The sequence below is a fragment of the Moschus berezovskii genome, chromosome 2 (assembly GCF_049115385.1).
Source record: "Moschus berezovskii isolate FMDL1 chromosome 2, NW_MosBer_1.0, whole genome shotgun sequence".
In the NCBI taxonomy this organism is placed as follows: Eukaryota; Metazoa; Chordata; class Mammalia; order Artiodactyla; family Moschidae; genus Moschus; species Moschus berezovskii.
The window spans coordinates 30,101,804-30,120,273 of record NC_142461.1 but is presented as its reverse complement, the minus strand read 5'-3'; the positions used below and the strand labels follow the sequence as shown (position 1 = coordinate 30,120,273).

The following is an 18,470-nucleotide window of genomic DNA, read 5'->3' as shown; positions in this document are numbered from 1 at the left end:
CCCTAAAGGACAGTGGTCCCTTCCTGGAGGCTAGACTTACTCGGATACTTTTATAAGGGCTGGTTCTTATCACAGCAGAAGACATCATATTCTAGTAGGACCTCCAGCGGGGAGCTCAGACCTACCTGATGAAATGATGGGGGGGAGGGAACCCAGCAGAAGCATATGTTCTAAGAGGAAGCAAGATGCTCTGGGAAGAGAACTCAGGAGGAAATCAGGGGCCAGGTATGGGGGAGCCTGACTGTCTCCCCTTATTTGGGAGAGATGGAAGGGCAATGTTGAAGACCAGCCTCTATCTCAACACTGCCCCCCAAAGAGTCCCCACCAAGTCCAACAGAGAGCACAGAAGCTCCATAAAGATGTTGGGAAGCTTGTTAGACCCTGGGGACCCTCCAGCCAAAGGTTCCACAAGGGTCACCATAGTCCATCCCAGAGCATGGCACTGTGAGGGCACCAGTCCACCAGAAAAAAGCCCAGGGCATAGGTATAGCCCAGCAGCACCAGAGGCACACCTAGGGGATGCCTCCAACAGATTTCCCCATATTCCTGGGGAACAGTCTACTGGAAATGAGCCCTGCATGAACACATGGGTCTGAGCCAGTGCGATCTGGGTTATCACTGTTGACGTGACTTTGTTTGTGCTCACAGGCTGGGGGGTGCCCTGGGAAATTTGGGTGACATAATTATTTCTTTAAATCAGATATCACTCGAATGCACCAACATACATCAGTTCTCTCAGTCTGTCAGTTTATTTGGTGTTCGACAAAATGCTATCAAGCACCTAGAATGTGCCAAACTCTGTGGGATAGCTTTGGGGAGACAAAATTTCATATATATATATATATAATCCTTTATTTCAAGAACCTCGCAGCATGGAGGAGGAAGCAGTCAAACTGATGATTATAAATCCCTGAAATTGATGCCATCGTAGAGGTAAGCCTGGGGATGCAGAGAAGCACAAAGAGGGGTGGCAGTGTATGGAGGTGACAACAGGGCGGAACTGGAAAGGAGAGAGAGCTGGCCGGCCCAGGGAGGTGGGGAAGAGGGACAAGGAACTGTGTGCCAAAGCCCAAGAGGAACCAGAGCAGCTGTACTGGGGAAGTGCGAGTTGTTCCTGTGGCCAGAGATAAGTATTCCGGAGGGCATGGCTAGAAATAAGGCAGGAGAAGCATCAGAGGCATGGGAACCAAGTGCCCAGATCAGGAATTTGACACTGACTGAGGGCAACGGGGGTCCTTGAAGGGTTGTAAGAGGGAAAGAAGGTAATCAAACTCACGTTTGCGGCAAATGGTTCTGATAGAGAGTGCAGGATGGATTGAGAGGGGAAAGACTTAAGGCAGAGAACATTTAGGAAAATAGCGATCTGGTCATGGTGGTAGCAGCAGCAGGAACCAACAGTGCCAAGCACCATTCTGTTTTGTAAATATAGACTCATTTAATCCACATGATAACCCTATGTGGTGAGTGCTCTAATTATCCCCATTTTACAGATGATGAAACTGAGACCAGTAAGACACAATAACTTGCCCAAGGTCTACAGCCACTGACATTGCTGAGGTCCTAACTCAGACAGATTTGCTCTGAAATTCAGAGGCGTCCCACAATGAATCCAGTAGCTTAGGTGAGAGAATAAAGCGGGGCCTAACTCATCAATGAAGATATTGAGGAGGAGATAATACAAAAAGATGTTAGAGAGATGGCCTTGGTAGAGAGGAGGAGCAAGGGGAGCCTGAGGGGCATGCCCGTTCCCCTGTTAAGGAGCAGGGGCACCCATGTCAAGTAATTCATGAGACCAGTTGGTTTTTTTTCCTTTAGCCATGGACATTATTGTTTGAATATTTGCAACTATTATTCTATACACAAATGTTAATTTCTTACAAAACCCTGTATTCCATATTGCGAGGTCACTTCACTCTCCATTTTATGCTGTATTTCCCTAAATTACAGTGTTCCTGGTTGTGTGTTGTTGTTCAGTTGCTAAGTTCTGTCCGACTCTGCAATGCCAAGGACTGCATAGTCCACCAGGCTCGTCTGTCCATGAGATTTCTCAGGCAAGAATACTGGAGTGGGTTGCCATTTCCTTCTCCAGAGACCAGTTTTCTACATGTTGAGTTTGCAGCATCTGTGGGACCTCAGGGTAGAATTTCAGGAAGTGGTTGCATGTAAGAATTTGAGCTTAGAGAGAAGCTCAGAAGAGAAGCTGAGAACTATAGGTGTGGGAGACACTGACCCAGACTGGATAGGGGCTGAAGCCAAAGAGGCAGGTGGGCTGGTCTAGGGAGAGCAGGGAGAGACGGGAAGGCAGACTCCAAGGAACATCCATATTTGAGGAATGAATCAAGAAAGCAACAAATGAGATCAAAAGGGTTTCTCAGAGAAATAAAAGATGAATGGAGTCGGTGGGGTGAAATGTTGCAGAGATCAGATAAGACTTGTACAGTATCCGTTTCACCATAAATAAAGTTTAAAAGCATACAGCAGGTTGGGAGAAAATACTTTACCATAATTGACAATTATAAGACAGTATGAGTGGATAGGGTAACAGGTCCTTATATAGGACCTGTTAATAGGTAATAGGAGAGTACGTAATAATAGGATAGCACGCTGGAACAGTCTTTTGAAGAACGATGAGTGGTATTTCAGTTCAGCTCAGTTCAGTCATTCAGTTGTGTCCAACTCTTTGCAACCCCATGAATCACAGCATGCCAGGCCTCCCTGTCCATCACCAACTCCCGGAGTTCACTCAAACTCACCTCCATCGAGTTGGTGATGCCATCAAGCCATCTCATTCTTTGTCGTCCCCTTCTCCTTCCGCCCCCAATCCCTCCCAGCATCAGAGTCTTTTCCAGTGAGTCAACTCTTCACATGAGGTGGCCAAAGTATTGGAGTTTCAGCTTTAGCATCAGTCTTTCCAAATTTAAACATGCAAAGTTATGACCCAGCAAAATTGTACTTAAGCTACTGAAACATACAAATTCCCAAAGACCTGCGTCCAAAGATGCTCATAATAAGAACCTAAATATTCACCTATAAGTGTTAGTAGCTCAATCATGTCCGACTCTGCAACCCCTGACAGGCTTCTCTGCCCATGGTATTCTCCAGGAAAGAATCCTGGAGTGGGTTCCCATTTCCTTCTCCAGGAGATCTTCCTGACCCAGGGGTTGAGCCCGGGTCTTCTGCATTTCAGGCAGATTTTTTTACCACTGTGTCACAAGGGCTTATTCATCTATAAGGTAATTACCAAATAAATCATGTTACATCTTTGTCATGGACCATGATGTCATCACTGAAAAGAATAAGATGGATCTATATGGACTGATGCCATGATCTTAGTTTTCTGAATGTTGAGCTTTAAGCCAACTTTTTCACTCTCCTCTTTCACTTTCATCAAGAGGCTTTTTAGTTCCTCTTCACTTTCTGCCATAATGGTGGTATCATCTGCATATCTGAGGTGATTGATATTTCTCCTGGCAATCTTGATTCCAGCTTGTGCTTCCTCCAGCCCAGCATTTCTCATGATGTACTCTGCATATAAGTTAAATAAGCAGGGTGACAATATACAGCCTTGACATATTCCTTTTCCTATTTGGAACCAGTCTGTTGTTCCATGTCCAATTCTAACTGTTGTTTCTTGACCTGCATACAGGTTTCTCAAGAGGCAGAACAGGTGGTCTGGTATTCCCATCTCTTTCAGAATTTTCCACAGTTTACTGTGATCCACACAGTCAAAGACTTTGGCATAGTCTAAACTAAGATCATGGCATCTGGTCCCATCACTTCATGGGAAATAGATAGGGAAACAGTGGAAGCAGGGTCAAACTTTATTTTGAGGGGCTCCAAAATCACTGTAGATGGTGATTGCAGCCATGAAATTAAAGGACGCTAAAAAAAAAAAAAAAGGACACTTACTCCTTGGAAGGAAAGTTATGAACAACCTAGACAACATATTAAAAAGCAGAGATATTACTTTGCCAACAAAGGTTCATCGAGTCAAGGTTATGGTTTTTCTAGTGGTCATGTATGGATGTGAGAGTTGGACTGTGAAAAAGCTGAGTGCTGAAGAACTGATGCTTTTGAACTGTGGTGTTGGAGAAGACTCTTGAGAGCCCCTTGGACTACAAGGAGATCCAACCAATCCATCCTAAAGGAGACCAGTCCTGGGTGTTCATTGGAAGGACTGATGTTGAAGCTGAAACTCCAATACTTTGGCCACCTCATGCGAAGAGGTGACTCATTGGAAAAGACCCTGATGCTGGGAGGGATTGGGGGCAGAAGAAGGGGACGACAGAGGATGAGATGGCTGGATGGCATCACTGACTTGATGCACATGAGTTTGAGTGAACTCCGGGAGTTGGTGATGGACAGGGAGGCCTGGTGTGCTGCGATTCTTGGGGTCACAAAGAGACAGACACGACTGAGCGACTGAACTGAACTGATGTATAACAAAAATCCCAATTTTAAAATAAATATCCCCAAAAAGAGTCCGTTTAATTCCAGATGAACACCAATTCAGAAAAAATGTTCCCATTTGAAACTGGTTTTGAAAGTCATGTCCAAAATCAAATCACCCAAGTCTGGAACTATCAAGCTGTGAATGCAATGAAGTAAAACATGGTAGTATTCACTACAGTGGGAATAACTGTTAAAACTGACGGGGATCTACTGTCTACCACTGTAATTTAGGCTACTGTTTATGCACTCCCCCTTACTTCAGAAGAACTAAAGAGCCTCTAGGTGAAAGTGAAAAAAGAGAGTGAAAAAGTTGGTTTAAAGCTCAACATACAGAAAACTAAGATCATGGCATCAGGTCCCATCACTTCATGGCAAATAGATGGGGAAACAGTGGAAACAGTGTCAGACTTTATTTTGGGGGGCTCCAAAATCACTACAGATGGTGATTGAAGCCATGAAATTAAAAGACGTTTACTCCTTGGAAGGAAAGTTATGACCAACCTAGACAGCATATTAAAAAGCAGAGACATTACTTTGCCAACAAAGGTCCATCTAGTCAAGGCTATGGTTTTTCCAGTGGTCATGTATGGATGTGAGAGTTGGACTGTGAAGAAAGCTAAGTGCCGAAGAATTGATGCTTTTGAACTATGGTGTTGGAGAAGACTCTTGAGAGTCCCTTGGACTGCAAGGAGATCCAACCAGTCCATTCTAAAGGAGATCAATCCTGGGTGTTCATTGGAAGGACTGATGTTGAAGCTGAAACTCCAATACTTTGGCCACCTGATGGAAAAAGCTGACTCATTTGAAAAGACCCTGATGCTGGGAAAGATTGAGGATAGGAGGAGAAGGGGACGACAGAGAATGAGATGGCTGGATGGCATCACTGACTCAATGGACATGAGTTTGGGTGAACTCCGGGAGTTGGTGATGGACAGGGAGGCCTGGCGTGCTGCAGTTCATGAAGTCGCAAAGTCAGACATGACTGAGCGACTAAACTGAACTGAACTGAACTGATATGGACTGATGTGAAATAGCAACATGATACATTGTTAAACTGAAAAACATATAACTAGTTTAATACTGTTTTAACTATGCATGGGGAAAAGTCCAGAAAGATACAGGTGATACACCTGTACACAAGATACAGGTGAACAGAGGGATGGAAAGGAATCCAATTTCATTTAATATGCTCTTGTGTCACCTGTATTCTTTACAATATGCCCAGTTTATTTTTATAATATTAAAACAGCTTTATTTAAGAGAAGGGTTTACTGGGTTTAGCAACTCTAGGTTATTGGGAACCTTGGCAAAAGCTGTTTCCGCAGCGCAGTGGGAAGGAAGCTGGTTGCAGTGGGTTAAGCAGTGAACAAGAAGTTGGTGAAGTGGATACAACAGCTGTTCACTGTGTTTTCAAGAAGTTTGCCTTTGAAATGGAGGCAAATACTTCTCCCATGGGGAGAGATAACTGAAGGAGTTCTAGAACAGAGGAAGGGAGAGAAAGACATATGCAAGTTCAGGGAAAGAGGTGGTTCCAGGAAAGAGAGGAAGAGGGACCAGGAGGCAAGACCCTCAAGGTTATGAGAGGCAGTGGGTCCCATGGTCAGGTGCAGGAATTCAAAAGAAGGAGAAAAAAGGATACTTCTCATCCTGTCCCTAGAAGGAAGGAAGAAAGTGTACACATAAATTCAGCATATGTGTCAGCTGGGCGGTGGGGTTGCTTGCGTCTCCCTTGTAAAGAAGGCATATTTAATGAGACAGAGATGGGCTAGGCAAACCACCACCTTCAGACTCCTCTAGAAACCATTAGCCCGGAAGGTGTGAAAAGTCCCAGTGTTATTACAGAATTGCCGGGTAGAGCCTTGACCTGCAGTCAGAGTCCCAGGACAGACCTCGTTGCTCCTCTGTGGGGACACCTCCCCTAGCAGGCCTCCTGAACTTCCCCCTCGGCAACCCTGGGTCAGAAGTTTCCACACAAGAGAAGCTGCCTTCTCTTGTCCAACATCCCTGACAGCTACCAAGCCCTGGGTCACCATGGAGGCATCAGTTGCTACTCCAATAACAGCAGCAGTAGCAACAACATCAGGTGGGTGAGCAGTTTGGCCTTCAGGCAGCTGGGGACATGTTCTGATAGAAGGAACTTGGAAACTTCAGTCTCTTCCTGTGAGTCCCCTGAGAACTGAAGTGATGAATTGCAGAAACAAAATATTTAAGTCTTCACTAAGGCAGCTCAGTACAAATGAACCTCCTACAATAATAGAAATGTCCTACAGGACATCTGCACTATCCAATATGGTAGCCAAAAGCAGAGACATCACTTTGTCAACAAAGGTCTGTCTAGTCAAAGCTACGGTTTTTCCAGTGGTCATATATGGATGTGACAGTTGAACTATAAAGAAATCTGAGGGCCAAAGAATTGATGCTTTTGAACTGTGGTGTTGGAGAAGACTCTTGAGAGTCCCTTGGACTGCAAGGAGATTCAACCAGTCCATCCTAAAGGAGATCAGTCCTGGGTGTTCATTGGAAGGACTGATGTTGAAGCTGAAACTCCAATACTTTGGCCACCTGATGCGAAGAGCTGACTCATTGGAAAAGACCCTGATGCTGGGAAAGATTGAGGGCAGGAGGAGAAGGGGACGACAGAGGATGAGATGGTTGGATGGCATCACCGACTCAATGGACATGGGTTTGGGTGGACTCCGGGGGTTGGTGATGGACAGTGAGGACTGGCATGCTGTGATTCATGGGGTCGCAAAGAGTCGGACACGACTGAGCGACTGAACTGAACTGAGTCACATGTGGCCACTGAACACTTGAAATGAAAAACTAAATTTTTTATTTATTTTAATGAATTTAATTTTAAGTAGCCGCATGTGACTAATCTCCTCATTTTCCAGGGGACCACATGGAGGCCCAGAGAGAAATGACTTGTCCAAGCTCACCCTGATCTTTAACAGCAGAACCAGGACTGGAAAACAGTTCTGAATTCACCCCACCATCTGGAGGCCTGTGGTAGGCTCAGTGAAAATGAAATCAGTCTAATGAAAATTGAGAAGTAGGCTGCTTGGGAATTCCCTGGCAGCTCAGTGGTTAGCACTCCATGCTCTCATTGCCGAGGGCCTGGGTTCAATTCCTGGTCAAGAAACTAAAATCCCACAATCTCACAGTATGGCAAAAAGAAAAAAGAAAGAAAGGAGTAGACTGGCTGGGAAATGTCAGATCTGGACTCTCCTCTCTACAGCCAGTTGTCTAGAACAAAGAGGTACTTACAGGAGCTCAGAAACCTAAGGCTGGGATCCAGTCCCTCATCGCGGTGGACAGAATGCCAGATTTGAGGTCAGGTTAAAAAAAAATGTCTTAAGAACTGCTAAAAACTTAGTTCATCTGCGTCACTCTAGGTAAGTTGCCTAACTTCACAGTGTCGGTTTCCTCATTCAGAAAATGCACATCTCATGCAGCTGTTGTGAAGATTAAATGATACAGATTCTGAAAAGCACTTTTCTTGGATGCTAGGCCCTAGCAGGCACTCATCATTAGAGCTAAAGTGACGACTATTATTTCAGGTTAAAGCAAATTAAGATATACCTGGAAGTCAGCCCAGAAAGCAGACCCGCTGCTTTCTCTTGCTTGGCAATGTAGTGGGAGAGACCCCATGCTTTTAGCTGATCAACTATTTCAATAATAATAATATCAGCAATCAATGCTAGCCCAGTCCTTTATATGTGTCTTAAATGTTTTATAAGTAATCCCTCCTTTCATCCTCAGCACAACCTGGTGAGTCAGAGTCTACCATTGAGTCTAAAATGAGTCTCATTTTACAGATGAGCAAACTAAGAATCTGAAAGGAAAAGTCGCTTGCCCAGAGCAGCTAGGCTAGCAGAGTTCTTCACTGCTGCACTCACGGCCTATCTCCACAGGTCCTCCTGGGTCTCTGTCTGGGTTTACCATCACCTGACCAGGAGTCTCTGGGTTCTCCAGCATAGTAAAGAGAAAGGTGACAGAATGTTTGCTAAACAGCTGGACTCAAAGGTTCTTTCCTAGGGGTAGGCAGCTAAAATAAGTTTTCCACAGGCTCCGAGAACCCTGTGGGCCCTGGGATGCCTGGGGCAAGAGGCCAGGATAACAAGTAGCAGAGGGTCTGGGGTATCAATAACTGTAAGGATAAGGACTTGGGAGGGGCCTGGGGTATCAATCACTGTAAGGGTAAGGACTTGAGAGGGTGCGGTGAATTAATTCACAGCTCCACCTGAATTTATCCTTCCGATTGTTATCAATAGCAAATGTGACAAAACATATGCTTGGTGTCATCTGTTTTCAAAAATGTATTTGAGCTTGGGTGGGATTTTAACCCTTACCAAACGTCTTTCTTTCCAAATGAGATGGTCTCGGTTCCAAAATTAGTAGCTACTGCTGACCCAATTCCAAGTGGAAAAACCAAGAAAAAATAGCAATGCCCTAAGCATGAGTTTGAGTGAACTCCGGGAGTTGGTGATGAACAGGGAGGCCTGGCGTGCTGTGATTCATGGGGTTGCAAAGAGTCGGACACGACTGAGCAACTGAACTGAACTGAATAGAGGAGCATGGTCAGAGAGGATGATTGGGGAGTGAGGAGAAAGACAAGAAGAGGTGAATGGAGCACCCATGTGGGGGTGTAATTTCTCAAAAGGCGTGGCGTGGAGAAGAAATTTATGAGGATTTAAGAACACCGAGGGGGTGTGGGGTGGAGATGAGAGGCCAGGGAAGAAAACCACCAGACGTGCCAAAGGCTACAGCTCCATTTCTGGTGCCGTAAAGAGCTGTTCCCTTTGAGATGGGAAAAATGTTGAAGAGCCATAGAACTGCTGGGTGGTAAGCATGGGAAGCCCGACACAGCTGGAATGCAGGGAGAAACAGGCAGGGCAGCTGAAAGAGCTCGGGGCTGCTGAGCTCAAGGCAAAGATGAGAAATCTGTGCCATGCCGGGACAACTACTTCCTTTGGGTGGGCCTCAGTTTCCTCATCTGGGAAATGGAAAGACTGGCTAGGAAACCCCTTCCCAAAATGAACTCTGCCAGGTCATAAAATGACGCCTAGTCATTAAAGAGCTGACCTGGGAATTAATTATTCAAACTATCAAAAGCGTCCTGCACCCTCAGGGGCTCCACCCCAGAATTGAGCAATAAAATCCACCACTCACTTCCTCACTGTGTTCGCAGCACCGCCGCTCTTTCTTCAGGCAGACACATCTGCCTTTCCTGGAGGTGTCCCACAGGTGACAGGACCAGAATCGTGGTAAGTCTTGAGACACCCACCCCTCCCACCTTCCAGACACTTCTCTGTTCTCTGCCCTCCTTGACACCTAGGCTCCATGTGTCCCCTCCGTCTATCCCCACACCTCTCAGTCTCTCCATTCTCTCTTTGGACAACCCTGTTCTCAAAGGGAGAGACTCTGCGCCTCTTCCATACCCCTCTCTCCAACAAGCACCTAGGGCAACTCACTGCCCACCCCCTTCTCTTCCCGCTCCCAGCCAGCTCTCCCTGCCTTGGCTAGAACTGAGTCTGAGCCAGATCCTAGTGAGGCCCTCCTTCCCCATATTAAACACAAATATGTGTGGATTCTATTTCTAGAGAGAAAGAATACTGGAATTGTATTCAAACAACCTGGACTTTGTTGTGTTATTATTGTGTTGCTGCTGTTAAAAAGATTGCCTTAAGGATTTGGGCTCTTCTAAGTATAAAACTTTTGTGAAATAAATTAGAATCATGCTTTCCATGGAGTCACTAGGGGGCTGGTAGTGAGGGACTGTCCTGTTTGGTTACCAAGGACATAATTGGGTGGCTACCAGCAGGGAGCCAGTCAATTCAAGGACATTTGGTTTATTATTTTCTGAGGGTTCTTTTTTTTTTCATCCTGGGTCTGAGGAATAGCAAAGAAAGCAATGCACGAAACATTAAACAATTGGAGGGAACTATAGCCAGGTTAAACTCAGGATATCTCAAGAAATCATCTTACAACTATGTATTTTTGCAAATTCATTTATTTATTTTCATTTTTGGCTGCACTGGGTTGTAGCGAGCGGGGGCTGTTCTCTAGTTGCAGGAGCTTTTCATTGCGGTGGCTTCTCTTAGTGCAGAGCAGGGGCTGTAGGCTCACAGGCTTCAGCAGTTGTGGCGCTAGGGCTTAGTTGCTCTAGGGCATGTGGGATCTTCCTGGACTAGGGATTGAACCTGCGTTCCCTGCATTGGCTGGTGGGTTCTTAACCACTGGACCACCAGAGAAGTCCACAGCTGTATTTGATACATTGAGTTGTGATTTGTTTTTTTTTTAAAAGAAGCAGATCTGTGGACTGAAAATAGCATGTGAGGTCATTCACACCTAGTTGAAATTCTGGCCACAGCACTGAGAGGCTCTGTGACCAAAAGCTGGTTTCTGAGCCTTGCTGTGCCTGTCTGTTTGTAACTGCCGAACAAGACCATGTAACTGCAAGGCACAAGTCAGATCTCAAATATGCATCTCCCTTCAACTGTCAAACGTCCTCACCAGAGACCAGTAAACTAACAAACAAACAAACAAAACATTCCCCTCCCCCCGCCTCCCGTGGCCGGAGGTCATTACCCTGGCCTGGTTCCCATTTCTGAGTTCTCTACCTTCTGTCCTGACTTGCGTGGTCGCCCCCTGGTCCCTGAGGCTGAGCCTTCGTGTCTAGGAATGGGAGCTCGCCCATATACCTCCAGCCCATCTCCTGCACAGTTGAGCACTGGATTATCCGGAATGAGAACCTGACCGTGACACATGCTTGGCTGTTGCTGCTGCTTCTGAGAGAGGCAGTTTCTGTGGCTGCCCCACCTCTGCCTTCTCGCAGCTGATGCTTGTAAATGTTGGGTTCTCCCCTCTAAGGGCACAAGCTCTCTGCATCCATCATGCTCTGTATCCACTCTCAAAGGTGGGCCTTCTCTTAGGTCATGTGTTCCCTGAAAAGCAGCTCTGATCATCAGCTCCCAGAAGTGACCCACCTTGGGATTTCATTACTCTGGGCTTCTGAGAAAACTTGATCTTGACCTTGGACGGCAGTCAGTGGTTTCTCACAGGTTTTGCGAGCAACACTGGCTGAGCCAGCTCTACTAGTCACCTCTCTCACTCCGGTCCCTGTTTCCTGGCCAGGCAGGGCCCCATCTTTATCATCACATCTTTTAGGTTCATGGACTGAATTAATCTGCTCTATTTGTGATCTCTGTGTTCTGAGAAGGCAATTTATCTGGCCCCCATCACTTAGCAGAGAGATACCATCTCAGGAAAGTGAAAGTTAAGAATTCTTTCACTCTAGAGGAAAGGGGCATTGTTTTTCTAGTTTCTCCTAACCTCATTCTGCCTTCTTCTTTGCTATGTATGATTGACAGTAACAGTTTCTTCTGCGAAAGAGGAAAACTTCCTAGGACTTTCGTGCTGATGACGATGAGGGTGATATTACTGATTTAATATTTCTATTTCCTTTACACTTATGTTGTTGTTGTTGTTTATTAGCTAAGTCGTGTCCGACTCTTGAGACCCCCATGAACTGTAGCCCACCAGACTCCTCCGTCCATGGGATTTTCCAGGCAAGAACACTGGAGTGGGTTGCCGTTTCCTTCTCCAGGAGATCTTCCCAACCCAGGAATTGAACCCACATCTCCTTTATTGGCAGACAGATCCTTTATCACTGAGCCACCAGGGAAGCCCTATACACCTTTTTTCTTTTTTATTGAAGTATAACTGATTTATAATGTTGTGCCAATCTCTGCTGTTCAGCAAAGTAACTCTGTTACACACACATACACATTCTTTTCTACACACCTTTGATTCATCTGTTGTAATTGAGATATAATCCACACTCGATAAAAGTCACCCATTTACAGTATACAATTCAGGGGGTTTTGTATACAGACGGTCGCCAACTTACAATGGTTCAACTAACAATTTTTCATCTTTGCAATGCTGCAAAAATGATATGCCTTAGCTGGAAACTGTTCTTTTAATTTTGATCTTTTCGCAAGCAAGCAATGTACAATAAGATACTCCCTCGTGATGCCAGGCAACAACCATGCAGTCATGAGAATAAACTCATGAAGTCTTTTGTCTCTGGCTGTTTTCACTGAGAATAACGTTTTCAAGTTTCACCCATGTTATGCCTGTATCAGTTCTTCATTACTTTTTATGATTGATTAATATTCCTTGTATGTGTACACCACCATTTGCATATCCATTTATCAGTTGATCAACATTTGAATTACTTCCACTTTTTGGCTGCATGCTGCTGAGAAGATTCACATACAAGTTTTTGTGCGGATATAAGCTTTCAATTCTCTTGAGTATACTAGGAGTGGAATTGCTGGATCATATGGTAACTGTATGTTTTAGCTTTCTTAACAGCTGTTTTCCAAAGCAACTGTACCATTTTATATTTCCACCAGCAGTATATAAAGGGTCCAACTTCTCCACATCCCATCACCATCAGTATAGTCCTTTATTATTATGATCATGCTAGTGAGTATAGCGTAGTTCCTGAGCCTTCTTATGTTCGTCTCTTTAACACTGGGTACCATGTTGAGGTGAGTTACAGACTGGCATAGGGTCACAGAATGGCCGTATCTCGTTATAAAGAAATGACATGATAGTGATACAGTTTGTGGTTCAAAAGGAAAGTAATTCAGTAGCTGGTCACTTTAGTTTATTTCCTTTTGGAAAACTGGGATAATATTTCAGAGTGGCTACAGCTTCCCCCAAAAGCAGGTTCTCTGCTACCCCCGTAACAAGGGCAGAGCCCACAGAAGTTAGCTAGGGATAACCTGTGGTGGGATTGGGGATTGCTGGAGAGTCAGGTTTGGAAGAAGTAACCAGTGAGCAACACAGGAAGGATCTCCATCAGGACTAGAAAGCCACCCAAACAAGGATCATGTGTCTCCACCTGCCTTCTCTGCTTCCTGCTGGCCTTCCTCCTTATGCTGGGAACATACTACCTTTCTCTGCTCACCCCTGCATGGCAGAATATGCCTGCTCAGAGCTCCCAAGACAATCTGCTACATTTCTACCCATGTGGGAAAATCAGTCGTCCACCTGCTTATGATTTTTAATATATTTTTTCAAACTACTCAAGTGTTCCCAGAGGAAGCCTCCCACATCAAAAGAAAAACTTTGGGTGGTACAAGTTCCTTTTAGCTTGAGCATCCCGAAAGCCTATGCTGCTATCACTCAGATTGTTTTTCCAGAACACTTCGTTTTATTTTTTTCCAAACTTTAAACTTTTTACTTTGTATTGGGCTAATAGCTGATTAACAATGTCGTGATAGTTTCAGGTGAACAGAGAAGAAACTCAGCCATACATATATGTGTATCCATTCTCCCCCAAACTCCCCTCCCATCCAGGCTGCCACAGTGAGCAGAGTTCCATGTGCTATACAGTAGGTCTTTGTTGGTTATCCATTTTAAATATAGCAGTGTGTACATGACCTTCTGAAAGTCCCTAACTATCCCTTCCCCCGCACCTCCCCGGCAACCATAAGTTCATTTTCTAAATCTGTGAGTCTCTTTCTGTTTTGTAAGTAAGTTCATTTTTGTATCATTTATTTTTGTTTCCAATATAAGGGATGTCATATGATATTTTTCCTTCTCTGTCTGACTTGTTCCACTCAGTATGACACTCTCTAGGTCCATTCATGTTATTGCAAATGGCATTATTTCATTCTTTTTAATGGCTTTAGGTAATATTCCATTGTGTACATATATATATATATATATATATATATATATAAAACAACTTCTTTATCCATTCCTCTGTGGGTGGACATTTAGGTTGCTTCCATGTCTTGGCTATTGTAAACAGTCCCACAGTGAACACTGGGGTGCGTGTATCCTTTCAGATCGTGTTTTTCTCCAGATATATGCCCAGGAGTGGGATTGCAGGGGCATATGGTAGCTCTATTTTTATCTTTTTAAGGAACCTCCATACTTTTCTCCATCATGGCTATACCAATTTACATTCTCACCAACAACCAGAGCTGTCCTTCCAAAATAACTTTCAGAAAGTTCGACAAAAGAATTCATCTCTTAGGTTTATAGTCAAGCTTTGATCTTTTTCTAGGGATCTAACCCAATTAGATTGCCTGCTTAATTCCCTAGGTTGAAAAATGAGTGGTACCGCCTGTTTCTGACATTAAAATCAGCTTCAACAGTCAAATACTCACCACCAAAGATCCAAAACAGTGTGTTCTGTAGGGATTACAAGGGGGGGTTTCAACAATGGTTTGGGCAATGTCATGGAAAGTGATAAGAACCTCTCTGACATGAAAGAAACTAGATGCTTTTTGTGAAATCATTTTTTCTAAACGTGTCTCCAAAACCTTAGAACTTTAGTGACTCCTTGAAGTGAAAGTTACCTGCATATAATATACACGCTAACACAAAGAATTCCATCTGAGATGTACAAGCTGTTGGGCTAGAATCTGGGGAGATTTTACTGTGCAGTAACCCTGATCTCTCTTCTTTAGACTGAAACAAAATTTACTTCAAATATGGAAGGATTTAGCTGGGATAATTACAGCGATGAAGATTTTGGCAATTACAGTTACAACACTGACCTGCCCTCTATTCTACCAGACTCTGCCCCATGTCGGCCAGAATCTCTAGATATCAATAAGAATGCTGTGGTCACCATCTATGCCCTGGTCTTCTTGCTAAGCCTCCTGGGAAACTCCCTGGTGATGCTGGTCATCTTATACAGCCGGGTCGGTCGCTCTGTCACTGATGTCTACCTGCTGAACCTGGCCATGGCTGACCTGCTCTTCGCCATGACCTTGCCTATCTGGGCCGCCTCCAAGGCAAAGGGCTGGATCTTCGGCACACCCCTGTGCAAGGTGGTCTCACTCCTGAAGGAAGTCAATTTCTACAGCGGTATTCTACTGCTGGCCTGCATCAGCATGGACCGCTACCTGGCCATTGTCCATGCCACACGCACGCTGACCCAGAAGCGGCACTGGGTCAAGTTCATATGTTTGGGCATCTGGGCCCTGTCCGTGATCCTGGCCCTGCCCATCTTCATCTTCCGCAGGGCCATCCACCCACCCTATTCCAGTGCAGTCTGCTACGAGGACCTGGGTGCCAATACAACGAAATGGCGGATGGTGATGAGGGTCCTGCCCCAGACCTTTGGCTTCCTCCTGCCCCTGCTGGTCATGCTGTTCTGCTACGGACTCACCCTGCGCACGCTGTTTTCAGCCCAAATGGGGCAGAAGCACCGGGCCATGCGGGTCATCTTTGCGGTCGTGCTCGTCTTCCTGCTCTGCTGGCTGCCCTACAACCTGGTCCTGGTCGTGGACACCCTCATGAGGGTCCGGGTGATCGCCGAGACCTGTCAGCGCCGCAACGACATTGGCCGGGCCCTGGACGCCACCGAGATCCTGGGCTTCCTGCACAGCTGCCTCAACCCTCTCATCTACGTCTTCATTGGCCAGAAGTTTCGCCATGGACTCCTCAAGATCATGGCCATCCATGGTCTGATCAGCAAGGAGTTCTTGGCCAAGGATGCCAGGCCTTCCTTTGTTGGCTCTTCTTCAGGGAACACGTCTACTACCCTCTGAGACCCCACACCGGGCTCCTCGCTTCCCCTCAGCATCATCCCAAGCCCCATGTCCTCTGGACATTCACAGTCCCATGTCAAGGCAGCTCCCCACTGTGGTTACAGGAAGTTGCTGAGGCCATGTCCCTATTGGGCCCCCATCACATGGATTAGACAGCCTGTCCTGGACCCCACCTCTTGCTGTAACTACTGTGTCAACTGATAGAGCTTGGTGCATCCTCCCACTGAGCCCACAGTGCTCTATCTTCTGGCAGGCATCCTTTGAAGATATTCTCTTCAGTGATTACAAATATTCCCACTATTGGGAACCATTAATGTAAAACACCATTGGTTACTTCCCTAGCTCTCCCTTTCCTTGTCAGCCAGCAAAGTCCCCTTCCCTTGAGAGAGGCTGAAAATGACAGACACTTACTTTACAAGATTCCCTTAAGATAGGAGTGGCCATATCATCTTGTTCTGATTTGTAACACTTAAAAGCAATAGTGTGCTGGTAAACCACTCTCCTGGGGGAAAACATCTTGATTTATAGCATTTGCCATGTGCCATGGTGTACATAAATATTCCCACCATAGCCAATTTCAAGGGTGATGGTATTTAGCAATGAGCTCCAAAAATCTAGAAAATGTAATAATCAACTTTCACCATCTGGTACAAACTGGTTTCAGTGCATCATTACCTAAGAGGAAGTCTGCTAGGGCCAGGAGACACCTGGAAAGTGTTCCTGATTTGAGAGAGAGTGACATATCCTTGGTTCTTGACTTTGAATATGGTTGTAGGATATGTTCTGTTGAGGCAGCCGCTTTGTAACAATGATGCAAAAAATATACCCAACACACTTAGGCTGATGGAATCAAACAGTAGAAAGAACCTGAGAATAAAAAGCCCAAAGTAAACCCACCATAAATAGTCAAATGATTTTTAACAAGGGTACCAAGACTCTTCAATGGGAAAAGGATAGTCCTTCAACAAACGGTGCTGGAAAAATTAGATATCCATATGCACAGAATGAAAATGGACCTTTACCTTACATCATACACAAAAATTAACTCAAAATGGCTCAAAGACCTAAAATCAGAACTGCAACTATAAAACTCTCAGAAGAAACCTTAGAGGGAAAGCTTCATGTCATTGAATTTGGCAATGATTTCTTGGATATGATGCCAAAAGCACAATTAACCAAAGAAAAAATAGTTTAATTGGACTGCAAGTTTTAAACAAAAGTTTAAAACTTTTGTGTGTCAAAGCCAGACACAAATATTATGTTTCCCGTTACATAAAGTACCTAAAACAGTGACATTCATCGACACCAGAGGCTAGGGGAAAGGGGGTTATGGGGAATTATTCTTTAATGGGTCCAGGATTCAGTTTGGAATGATATAAAGGTTCTGGAGATGGACAATGGTGATAATTGAACAACAACATGAATGTACTTAATGCCACTAAGCTGTACATTTTAAAAAGGGTAAAATGGTAAATTTTATGTTATTATGTTTTGCCACAAACAAAAAAAATCTAGTTCTAAAAAGGCAAACTTGATCCACTGGAATCACATACCTATAACTTCTTAAGTGAGATAATTAAATGTCTATTTTGTATAAATTACTTTTAGTTGGGTATTACATTACTTGCAACAAAAAACACCCCAAGTGCTACAGAGAGGTCGGGCAAGGGTGAGCAGAGGTCCTCAATGAGGGTCTTTATAGTAAATAAATCCTTTTGCTGTTTATGGAGAACATAGAGAGAAGGTCTAAAATCAAGAAGGAGGCTGGTATTTCCTCCTTCTTCTCCAGCCCAAGCCTCCTGCTACTGACACATATTACAGAAGGAAACGTATCCTGGGATCTTCTTGTGCGTCTTGTTTCCTTGGGTGAAACAGTAGTCAAGAGTGTCAGGAAGGGAGTTAGAACTGCCAAGAAAGTCTACCAAATCAGCTGGATTGGGTAGCCGAAAGTCAGAGGGCTCTCCTGAGGTCAGCCAGTGACTCCCACTTTGAGTCCCCCTTCACTCTCCTCTCTCCCACCCAAAACACACACACACAGACCCATCATCCAGGTTTGACAAAACGCCACACTCAGGCAGAATGGGAAAATGACTATGTCACCCAGACAAAGCAAACAATTGAACTCATTTCTTCAATGGTATTAAGAGCCTACTGTTCCAGAGCTTTGGGTAAAGTAACAGTCAAAACAGACGGAGCCTCACACTGACACAGCCCCTGTCCACAGGGCTCGACTCTGAATGGTCTTGGTTGGGAGGGGCTCTGGCTCCAAGCAGCCTGCTAAGACAGTAAGGAAGCAAGGGGAACTAAACCACACTTTTACCAGGTTCCGATCCCTTTCATGTTAGCAACTCTCTGACCATTAAACCGAGGAGAGAGTAGCCTTGGCTATGGCACAAGACCTCTCCAGCAAGGCAGAAACAAACCTCTGAGGCT

The 18,470-nt window shown here is 44.9% G+C and overlaps 1 protein-coding gene across 1 annotated transcript; it reads left to right on the top strand.

Moving 5' to 3' along the window:
• The first annotated feature begins 914 nt into the window (after window positions 1-914).
• On the top strand, window positions 915-17,638 carry CXCR2 (C-X-C motif chemokine receptor 2). The gene is made up of 3 exons (XM_055398435.2): window positions 915-933; window positions 9,644-9,719; window positions 14,949-17,638. The coding sequence occupies exon 3, from the start codon at window positions 14,973-14,975 to the stop codon at window positions 16,035-16,037; it is 1,065 nt and encodes a 354-aa protein (XP_055254410.2). The 5' UTR covers window positions 915-933; window positions 9,644-9,719; window positions 14,949-14,972; the 3' UTR covers window positions 16,038-17,638.
• The last annotated feature ends 832 nt before the right edge of the window (window positions 17,639-18,470 follow it).